This window comes from Stegostoma tigrinum, chromosome 12 (genome assembly GCF_030684315.1).
Source record: "Stegostoma tigrinum isolate sSteTig4 chromosome 12, sSteTig4.hap1, whole genome shotgun sequence".
Lineage (NCBI taxonomy): Eukaryota > Metazoa > Chordata > Chondrichthyes > Orectolobiformes > Stegostomatidae > Stegostoma > Stegostoma tigrinum.
Window position 1 is genome coordinate 62958907 of NC_081365.1, and position 12052 is coordinate 62970958.

General features: G+C 36.2%; 1 protein-coding gene across 5 annotated transcripts in view; it reads left to right on the plus strand.

Annotated features, from left to right (window-relative positions):
- The window catches only part of LOC125456870 (male-specific lethal 3 homolog), a 48620-nt gene extending 37345 nt beyond the window's left edge, over positions 1-11275 (plus strand). For all 5 annotated transcript variants that reach the window (XM_048540355.2, XM_048540352.2, XM_048540354.2 and 2 more), the window contains one exon: positions 5367-11275. In XM_048540355.2, the coding sequence (XP_048396312.1) occupies positions 5367-5466 (100 nt within the window). In that variant the 3' untranslated portion in view covers positions 5467-11275. The remainder of the gene's footprint in view (positions 1-5366) is intronic.
- Positions 11276-12052: the final 777 nt, after the last annotated feature.

Genomic DNA, 12052 nt, shown 5'->3' on the forward strand with positions numbered 1-12052 from the left:
ATCCACATACAACTCAGTTAGTCAGGTAGGCTCAAGGAACTGGATTTACATGCTTTAGTAAAGCATTGATTTGAACAGTTCATTCAGTGTTTCTAAAATAATGAAGAATTTTGATTGTATTTCTGTGGAATTGTTATTTCAACAGGAGAAGGTTATGTTTGTAAATGATGTTAGTGTTTGAAAATGATATTAGGAACCTAACATCAATTTTTCCTTTCCTTAAAAAATGTGGAACAAACAGGTTGCAGGCTTGTGCTGTGAAGGTTGATTCCTTTCAACACAGTTGCACTTGTTACCATTTTAGATGGAGGTCAACTAGTACAAAAACAATTTCCATCACCGAAAGGGGCCAAAGAGTAATTCTTCCACTCAAAGCCCTGTGCTTTTCCAGTTTTTTTTTCCCACGGACGTTAGATAGCAAATGAAGAGACTCTTCATTCTAATGCATTCTGGATTACAATTAAAGGAGACAGGTTGATTGAACCATGAGTCTTCCTATCTGTCACTTTCATATTTATTAGCTTATGCATAGGTGTTAGTTATCATATTCCTCTCATTGTTATATATGAGACATTTAATAACCATAAAATGTCAGGTGTCATATTTAAAAGTATAGTAAGGAAATATGAAAAATATCAAAGTAATTTTTTTTATTGGATGAGGGCATTACTGGCTTGACCAGCATTTATTGCCCACCCCATAGGCCAGTTAAGAGTCAATCTGTTGCTGTGGTTCTGGAATCACATGTACAAGAACAGTTAAGGGATGACATTAGTGAATTGTATGGATTTTTCCTGACAATCAACAATGGTTGTCATCAGACTGTTAATTCCAGGCTTTTATTGCATTCAAATTCCACTATCTGCCATAGCAAGATTCAAACCTGAGTTTCCAGCATGTTGCCTGCATCTCTGGATTGACAGTCTAGTGATAATAGCACAAGGCCATCATCTCTCCATTATAAATAACAAAGTATTTGTTCGATAACAAGCAGACAAATAATGTTTTGCTAATATTGATAAGTTAAAGTAATGACTGTGACTTTTTAACATTTATTTCTCTAATTAATGAATTTCAACCTCTTCGGTTCTGTTTAGCTCCTGGCTTGATTTTGTTGATATATATTAGAAATGCAAATGGTAACATTAACTGTAGAAAGAAAACTCTGAGCATTTGTAAACTTGCGTTTTACACATTCTGGTGTTGAAATTCCATTGTAAGGTAATGGATTCATATGTATCATGCATTTATCAGAAACTGCTGTGTGTGTTGTTTTAACAGAGCTGTTATGCCATTTACTTAAAACCTGTAAATTAGCCAAGGAAGCAATTTCAGATAAATCTCAGTTACCCAATTATTGCAGACTGCTAGTTTTCTCTGATCAGTAATGGATATGTCACTCTTAATGGGTTATGTAGAAAGCAGATCCTTTGAGACAATGTAGTACGGAGCTGGAGGAACATGGCAGGTCAGGCAGCATCAGAGGAGCAGGAAAGTTGACATTTTCGGGTTGGGATGAAAAAGAAGGGTCCCGACTTGAAAACATCAACTTTCCTGCTCCTCTGATGCTGCCTGACCTGCTGTGTTCTTCCGCTCCATACTGCGTTGTCTCTGACTTCAGCATCTGCAGTCCTTGTTATATCAAAGCCATTTTTTAAAATGTAAAATCAAGCAAACCTATTGAGGATGGTTCCTGACAGAATCTGCAGTTCACTATTAAATATATTTCAGGGCAATTAATTCTAAAATATTCCAGGAGAACCAGTGTAATCAGTACAGGCTGTAACAGATATTCAAGAGCTTAGCATTGATTATTAAGCAAAAGGTACTTAATAAATAGCAACAAAACACAATCCAGTTCTTCTGCCTGTTCTGCTTTCTAGATTACATTATTTATAGGAAATTTTCCTTCTATTCTGAATTTTAAATATAGAATTAGCTATTTGTTCCTGAACCAGTTTTTTTCAGAATCATACACTAGACTGTAAGAAATCTGTGACTTGCTTGTTCATTCCCTATACCACTTCTCCAAATTAACATTTTGTTCCCAGCATTTACCTTGCTACAGGTCTCAGCTTGCGCACAAAAACGTGAAAAATAGGAGCAGAGGTAGGCCGTTCAACCCCTCTGTCTGCACCATCACCTAATATGATCATGGCTGACCATCCAACTTCATGTGTTCTCACTATATCTTTTGATCCCTTTAGTCTTAAGAACTTTATCTGTTTCCTTGAAAGCATTCAATGTTTTGGCCTCAACTGCTTTCTGTGGTAGAGATTTCCTCCAACTGACTACTCCCTCGGTTAAGGAATTTCTCCTCAACTTGGTCATAAATCATCTTCCCTGTACCTTTAGACTATCCCCATTCTCAGTAACATTCTTTCTGCATTTGCCCTGTCTTGTCCTGTTAGAATTTTATAGGTTTTGTATGGGACTCCATCCCTGTTCCAAATCTCTTAACCTAGACAAAGCCGTCCAGTTTACAGATAAAATTGAATTGGAAAGGACTCTGTAGAGAAAATTGTAACCTTGGTACTGCACTTCGTTTGTTGTCTCTCTCTATATCCTTAAGAATCACCCTTGAGAATAATTATCTTGGTACTTTTTAAACATTTTATCCACAGCTCTTTTATGAAGGGCAGAACAAAGAATAAGTGCTAAGAAATTTTAAGTTTCTTAAAACCTCATTTTCATGAGCTATCCCTTTATTTGAGGATTATGTCTGCACATAGGATGAGGAGATTTTTGCCATGGATCGTCTATTTTTTAATTCATTCCCTGGATAGAGGGTATTGCTGGCTAGGCTAGCATTTATTGCCCATTCCTAATTGTCCAGAGGGCAGTTCAGAGTCAACATATAGGTCAGACCAGGGAAGGACTGCGGTTTTCCAGTGAGTCAGATGGGTTTTTCCAACAATCAGCAATGAATTCATAATCAACAATAGACTATTAATTCCAGATTTTTTTATTGAATTCACATTCTGCCATCTGCTATGGAGTTGAACTCAGGGCCCCGGAATTTACCTGGATCTCTGGAATAACAGTCCAATGATGATACCACTAGGTCATCACCTCCCCTTCATGTGTTTTAACAGGCCAATTCTCATTTTATAGATCTTTTTGCATGGAGCCATCTGGACTCTAAGTATGATACAAATGAATGGATAAACTGCTACAAATTTGAACAATTATTAGCAAGTTCCTCCCAGTCATTAATGTCAGTGCTTTTGTGCTTCAAAAGAACTTCAGTATTTTTGAAGTGTACGCTTTGTCTCCTCCTGGAATGCTAGCCATTTGGCTACTTATTGGCCATCCAGATACACAGTCTGCTGCATCGAAGTTTATATTCTGGGATTTCGCTGAATCAAACTGGTTTTAAGAAAAGTGGTATTTATTCCTTGGTCCTCCCAGATAATCCTGAGGATATGGCTGAGGCATTTCTGATGGAATTTCTGTCATACTTTTATGTATCATTGTCATGTAATCTATATGTCACTGGACTTCAATTGTTCTCTATGTTAAGATATTTGTTGACTTAGAAACCTTTATTGTCAGTTGTTCACCATAACCTGTAGAAGGCTAATATGGTGCATCTGATCCAATGTTAAATCTTCTAACCAGTAGTAGCCTTTTGAGAGAGATGGTACCAGGTTATGGGAAATGCTCAGAGTGGTCCAGAGTGTCTGCTTTAATATGTATGGGAGGCTGATATTTGGTTAATCGCGTGTGGTTTGATATAAACTTTGCAAACCACTCTTGATCTGTTCAATTTCTGCTGTAAAAAAAAGCTTTTTAAAAATGAGCTAACTCCTTTTATGTGATTTCTTAATGGAAACAACTAGAAATATTAAAGTGTTTCGACCATGTGTATTCAGCTATGTTTCATTGTGATATATACTGGCAACTGGAGGTATTAATCACTTACATAATCCAAACTACAGAATACTGGAAATGTGTAGCTGGTTCATCAGCATTTGAAGAGAAGAACCTTATTGTTATTCTTTACTTTGAATATATGCTTTTGTCAGAATCAGAAGTAATTTGTTTTCAATCTTTAAGTTTAATGGGATAATAGATTAAAATAGGATATGGTCTGACAATCTAGTTTGAAATTTATTCATTTTGACAACATCTTATTAAAACCTGTAAGCAGAATGATGAGCACTTCCTGTCCAAAACGTTTGTCATTTTTTTGCAGGTGGTGTTTCCTCATCGGTGTTTACCATTGAAATTAATAATATAAACATTTGTTGTTCACTTGTTCAGTTTTGACTTTGGTTTGCAAATTGATCTGTGGTGCAAATTTCTAAACCACCTGTATAAAGTTCAGTCACACCTTCTGTTAAAACCAAAATGATATTCAGCAACGAACCGGTGACACATGACAAGTTTTAATTTCTTCCATCGGAACATTGATCCTTCTGCTTTATTTGATCACCCACCTTTGTCTAGTTTAGCACACAGCATACTGATGGACTTGATCAATAAATTAAACTGCTCACGTGATCATAGAAGCAAAATTTATGAATATAATACTGAAGGCTAAGACACCACCATGATATCCATTCAGAATAACACATATGCAAGAGGCTTTAATAAAAGAATTTTGAATTCATAAGCCAGAATTGTGAATATTAAGAGCATTGTATGAGTAGAAGATTGGCTGTAACTTATCTTCAATATGTATGCACAACACAAAGGAGGATGGTACGGTACTTAATAGTTCAATTTCTGTATGAGGGTGCTATTGGCTAGGCCAGCATTTATTACCCATCCCTATCTGCCCAGCGTGCAATTAAGAGTCATCCATATTGCTGTGGGTTTGTAGACAAGACCAGGTAAAGATGGCAGCTTCCTTCCCTAAAGGTTCCTAAAATTAGTGAAACACATGGGTTTTTCTGACAATGAACCGTGGTCATCATTAGACCCTTAATTCCAATTTTTTTCCAGATACGGGAGGCAGTGACCTAGTGGTATTATTGCTGGACCATTAATTCAGAGATCTAGATAATGTTCCAGAAACCTAAGTTCACATCCTGCCATGGCAATGGTGGAATTTGAATTCAATAAAAATCTGGAACATTACCTAGGTCTCTGGACCACTAGGCCATTACCTTCCATGAAACCATTGTTGATTGTCAGAAAAGTCAATCTGATTTACTGATGTGTTTTCAGGAAAGAAACTGCTGTCCTTACCTGGTCTGGGCTACATGAACTTTACAAATTACAAAGCAGAATTAGAAGAAGATTTTAAGTTTGTAGGAAGAGTGGACAGCTCTTCAATATTTGATGCTTATTCTAATTGTGTTCAGTCAGTAGCAATGTTTTAACAAGCTATAGTTCATTTTGCATCTTTAAATCTGCAGGTTTTTGGCAGAGTACCAAGAGGACTTTTTTTCAGAATCTGCTTATGTAGCCGCATCTGAAGCTTACTACTGTACCAAACGCCCTCAGGCCATCTACTGAAGCATTAGCAGAGCTGTGAACTCATTTACATGTACATGGTGGTTATTGTTCAAAGGAATATAAATGATCATCTTCAGTTGAGAACAAAAGAGCACTTCAGTCCTCATAAGAAATGCTGCCTGCTGGAAATCTGTTAAATTGTGGAGATGGACCACGAATGTTGAACTTTACTGTTTCCACCTTCTTGATGTTGTGCGCCTTTGTTCTGTGGTTGTGTCAAGTTGTTTATGAAAGCAATGACTGTGTGCAGCCATAAATGTCGGCAGACTATGTTGCCTTCTGAAGGACAGACTGCATTTATTGAAGAGGACTCGCCTCTGTATAAATTACTTTTGATGTCTGTCTTGAAATAGTGAGAAACCTTGTTTTAAAGATGTTCTGAGTTGTTTCAAGTTTAAGTAAAGGCTTGTATAATTTTTAGTTGTGCTTGTTTACCATTTAAAAGTACATTTTATGTTGTATCATCATAATACTTTGTTTTATTGAAGTTGGTTATATGCTTGTTTAAAAAAAGTTCAGTAGTTCAATTTTTGTGGGTGTTATTTCATGCCGCCGACCAGCATCTGTAATCTTCTTGGTTTAAACTCCTGCAACTGTCATAAAAGTTTTGCTTTACCCTTCAGAGCCACAGTTCATTTTGTTTTTGGCAGGAGAGTGAGCCTAATTTGCTTTTGTGTTACTGCATAATGATTGAAAGCATGAAGCTGTGGCAGAGTGAAAAGTGTTCTCCTCCATCTACCATCCTATTCCAAAAAAGTGACTCTTCACCATTGTAAACTGTCATTTCAAACTACCATTTGACATTCAGCAGGAAATCTGATGGTTCACTATATTTAATTGCTAAAACATGATTATTTTCATATCATGTTTTAGTTTAGAAAATTTATAGTAGTATGAATGATTTATCAGAGCTTTCAGGACCAAACTGAGCCATTGTCTGTAGTCTCAATGTATCTAATATCACATGAAAAATACTGGTTGAATTTTAGGCAAAAAATTTATGTTCATTGTGTAAAAGACCTCTTGGTCAGCATTTTAGTCTTGTTGAGGAGCTGGAAGAGAAACGTAAGATAATGAGGCAGAATCATCATAGTTTTGCGGAAGAAAAATTATGCTTGACAAATTTATTGGAGTTCTTTGCAAATATAGCAAGTGGGTTGGATAAAATGGATGTGCATTTTAGTGTCCAAAAGAGCACTTGATAATCAAAATAAAAGGCAACTGAACAAGATAAAACTCTGCGTTGGGCATGATACATAAGTACAGATAGAGATTTCGCTCTCAGGTCACAGAGATCTGTGATTTGAGGATCATTTTCAGCTTGGCAAATACACAATTGTCATGTTACCAAGATAGGTTCTGGGGAAAGTCAGCTGAAACAGAGAAGATGTATTTGAATTGTAATAAATAGGTCTGCTATCCCTGACTCTCAAATCCGAATATATCCTTAGAAGATCTATACTCAAGTTAGTCGTACATGGCCGCAAGGAGAAGTTAAATCTGGATAAAGCGCAATGCAGTGGCACATTAATATTGGTTAATTAGGAATCCTTCTACCAAGAGAGCATTTTACCAGATCAGATCTCATCTATCTTCATTTGAGCTTTATTCCTGTCGCTCCAGTCTCTCACCCTATAATTGAAAACTCAAGATACTTTTATAAAAATAAAACTTAACATGTTCATAACCAGTAAAATATTAGGAAGCTAAGAGCTTTACCTGGTAGTAAGAGCAATTTACATGGCAACTTTAACATAATGAAATGTCCAAGTAACAGATAATTTGTTATGAGGCTACACAGAGATATTAGCTAGGAGATCAAATCTTCCCAAAAAAAGGGTGAGATTTTAAGGAGGGTCTTTACCATGATGAACTCAATGCTTGTGATTTCAAATAAATCTCTTGGAATATAACCTGGTGTCGTGTGACTTCTAACTTTCGCCTAAGATAAGCACAGGTGCAGGTTTTTATGGAGAGAAAGCCGAGATTTATCTGGACGACTGTGCTCTCAGTTAAGGTATTTAGCACAATGCTGCAACCATTCTGAAGAGCTAGACTAAATTGTCAGTTGCCTGCCCCAACCATGTAATAGGCTTGCAAATCATGTCGTAATGTATTTCAAGAAACAAAATTATATGAACTTTTTATATCTGATCTTCTGTGTCAACTACATTCATTTCCTTTCACACCCTCCTTCTATTTGTATCAACAATGGCTTCATTCTTAATGATGTGACTTAAGCATGAGCCCGGAAGTTATGCCGTTACTGATTATTCTTTCCCCTACCCCCATTAACTGGATTTAATTTTTGAATATGAAGGTTGACCTTTGAAATTAATGAGAAAAATTATATTCCTGGAAACCATTATCATTTTATACTGTGTAATTCAAATGTTAATGTTTTATATCATTTTTGAACAGTATATAACTTTCATAATTATGCCAATTTCTTTCTCTTTGGATTTAATACCAATGAGCTTGCATGTGAAATTGCCATGTGAGAAAGTTATGCGGTGGAACTTCACAGTGTGAAAACTGGGCTGAGTAGAACAGCAGTAGAAAAATAGGAAAAAGGGGGAGAGGAAGATATTGAAATTGTGAGATAGAAGAGAATGGGAAAGCTAAAGTTAAAACTAAGATTAATGACTAGCAAGTCGCCCGGACATCTTTGCCTGCATTCTGAGGTCCTAAGATAAGTAGCTGGAAAGATTTTGGAAACATTGATTGTAATCTTCCAGAATTCGTGAGATTCTGGAAAGGTTCAGCAGATTGGAAGACTATTAATGTAATAAAACTATTGAAAAAAGGAAGGTGACACACTGCAAGAATCTAATAGTCTCACATCTCATTTGGCAAGTGCTAGATCCATTATCAATGGGTAGTTGTATGACATTTCAAGTAACATAATATAATGAGGCGAGTTGAGATAGGTTTGTGGAAGAAAAATGCTTAACAAATTTATTGAAATTCTTTGCAAATGTGGCGAGTGGGATGGATAAAATAGATGTAAGTTTTTGTGTCTAAACGGCATTTGATAATCTATAAAAGGCTACTGTACAAGATAAAACTCAGTATTGGGCACGATGCATAAATGTGGATAGAGATTTGGCTAACTGTCAGGGCATAGAGAGTTCTGATATGATGATCGTATTCAGTTTGGCAGTCTCACTATTGTTATGCTATCATGGGGGCATGAATATTTATTGATATTGACCAATTACTATGAAGAAGGGATAATGCTGACTTGGGATTCAGCCACCAATGCTCAGAGAATTTTTTTGTGTCAGATATTTTCTATGACAAAAAGATCTCCAGTTCATCCCTTCTGGAATTCTATTTATCAACCATTGATAATGAGTTGTTATTAAGTTAAATAGGAAAAGTGAGGAATCAACAATCAAGTTCTACCACATAACCACTACAATATTGACCCTGGTAATTTTCTCTTTATTATCCTTTCAATAATAAAGTTGCCTCTTCACACACAAACTATGAGGATGAATGTATTGGCTTGGAGTTTATTCAAGTTTGAGTTCCAGCCCATTTAACCATCAATTGACCAAACCAATGTAAAAGATCAAGGAAATTCAAATGCAAATTATATTTAGCATAAAATGAATTTCCATATGTTACTGAGTGACCTTATGTGCTAGTTGAAAGTTATCATACTTGAAGTTGATGTAATCCATAAAACTTTGCTCCAGAATATTATTAAGAATGACATAACTTTGAGAAACAAGCATGAAGTTAATCAAGAGTAGGTTGGAAATGATTCCAGAAAATGTTTTTCTGCACTGCACTTCTTTGAGTTCAAATTTGCATCTGCTGTAATAGAGCTGCAATTCTTCAACAGGAAAGCTTAATTTATATTCACAAAACAATTGCTATTTTTGTCTGATAGGTACACCATGAAGTTATGGTTTCAACTGTGTCTTGTGGAATTATATGACAGTCCATATCACATTACAGCCAAGCTTCAAAGCATTGTTTCAACAGGGATGTGGAATTTCAGCTAACATTGTAAAATGAGAGATGTAATATGGGATTAGTGGTTTTCACTTGTGTAAAATTACACTATTCAAATGCAAATACTATTTAATTGATTGACAAAAAATAATTCTAAGCATGAACATGAAAGTGGCACAGTGGCCAGGTGGCTAGCACTGCTGCCTCAGTCCCAGGGACACGGTTTAGATTCCAGCCTCAGGCAAATGTCTGTGTGGAGTTTGCACATTCTCCCCATGTCTGTGTTGGTTGCTCCCACAGTCCAGGTGTGGTCGATTGGCAATGTTAAATAGAGCCTAGGGTGGGAAATGCAAGGATAAGGTAGAGGATGGGTCTTGTTGGGATGATCTTCGGAGGATTGGTGTGGATTTGATGGGCTGAATGGCCTGCTTCCACACTGTAGGGATTCTATGGACATTAGTGAAAAACTTTTTAAAACATACATTTATTCTAAACTCAAACATTTTAAGAAAAAGATTGTGCTTAGAGTATTGGAGTTTTGTAGGGCTTTTGAACCCAGGATCAGAGCTGAGAATTGCTTTATGTTGGTTGCAGTTTTATACCAAAGATTGTATCAAGAACATACAATGCAAGACTTCTTGTGGAAGTAAAAGGAAAATCCTTTGTAAATTCCTCAAAGTGAATAGTTTCAATTAACCAGATCAAAACAAATGTATTAAATGGTATTGAGGAGAGCAGAACACGGGTTGCATGTTTAATAAACAATGCAATGTGAAGTGGCCCTAAATAGTACTACAAATTGATGTGTACCTCTTACAATTAAGATGTGAAATGGTTTACCGTGATTTGTTTAATTAATTTTGTTGCCAGAGCAATGGATGTTCAGCCATTCTGGACACACGAAATCCCATCTCAGACAACAGACTATCTTGAATCAGAGCACAGTTGGCAGAAATCTAACAGAAGTCTGATTGCATGATCTTGATCTTCTAGTCTTGTTTGCATATCCCATTAAACAATTGCAAATAAGTGACTATTATTCTTTCATAATATTGTTTGGAAAGGAGATAAATAGTAATGACAGGCTTAGATCTGCACCGAAGCTCAGTATTTGTATTGTGTGATATTGTAGGAAGTGACTGTATTTTGTAATTTCTGTTTACATAATTGGTATGTAGTCACATATGCAGAAAAGTGTAAATAAACCTCTAAGGAAGGCAGGCGACAATGCATTCAGAAAATTTGTTGTATTTAACTCTTCACATAACTGCAGCATTACTAGTTGAAAGACACATTTGATTCTCGAGACATTTAAGCCAGTATGGTTTAAGACTAAATGTAATGACAGCCTGTAACCCAACTGAACTTTACACTGCATTATAGTATTCTTGCCTGTGAGGAGCCATTTTTTAAACAAACTTATTCAAAATCTGACCCCATAATCAATTTTCTCTAACTTTGAACTAAAACTGGCCAATGAATGGAGCTCTACACAAGCTAATTGTATACACAAAGATCATCCTTGTCTCAAAATGACTCATGTCTAATAGAGCAACTAATAGTGGATCCCTGGCTCCTAATTGCACTATGCAGGTGTGAGTTTGAGACTGGTATTCACAAGTTGACAGCAGTCTAAAACATTTTATAACAGCAAGTAGGTCAAATAGTGTTCTGTGCTGTAATTTTTTTGTGTTTGGAGCATTGAGACCCCTTAAGATTCCATGATGTCATTCCAATAAAGTGAGGTCATGGTACAACAAATAATACACTAAGCATTTTGACAATATTATCAAATGTATCAGTTGCATTTTCTCCACTATTTAATTAAAATGTTTACTTCAAAGCCTCAGTCTCATCCATCTGCCTGAAATTGGATGTAATGTTTTTTTTGCCCAGATTGGTGGCTATTTCCTGTTAAATTTCAGAAATCTTGTTAGTGCTGGTATATTTCAGACCACAGGTTGTACTCCTTGGTACAATGAGGGATGTACTTAGCAGCTCATGAAAGCATATCTTTGAGCATATTTTTGCCTCATCCATGGTTGATCTATAGGAAAAATGTACAAGGCATGTAAGTTTCTCAGTACTTCCCTAATTTGGAGTTGTGAACCTAAAAACGCACAACTGTTTTTTTTTGTAAATCATATCCTGTTGCTTCAAGGTACATTATCAAGCATATGTTGTCAATTGACTACTCACTGTCCAGACACCAACCACTGGCCTGCCCTGCATCAGCAATCACACGATATTGGGGAGTAACAAAGATCAAGAAAATAAAATGTTTAATTTTGGAAACTAGAGAAATTCCTCCTTGACAAATAAAATGATTAAGCAAGCTCCAGGAGGTTGGAGTGGCTGCTATTATTAATACTCATTCATCCATTCATCTCCTGTATAAGTTGACATATTTTGCACTGGAAGGAGTTTCCTTTTGATAACTAAGCATAAATGGTAGCAAATTGTTCTCAAGGTTGAGAACATTCTGGGCAAAAATGGTTCCTGATGTTAAAATAATTATCCATGAGTTCTCTGCCTGAAGGCAGGCTGTCTCCCAGTGATCTCTATCAGAGATAGGACAAGGAGACACAACAAGAAGGATAGGATCTAACCCTATTCTGTT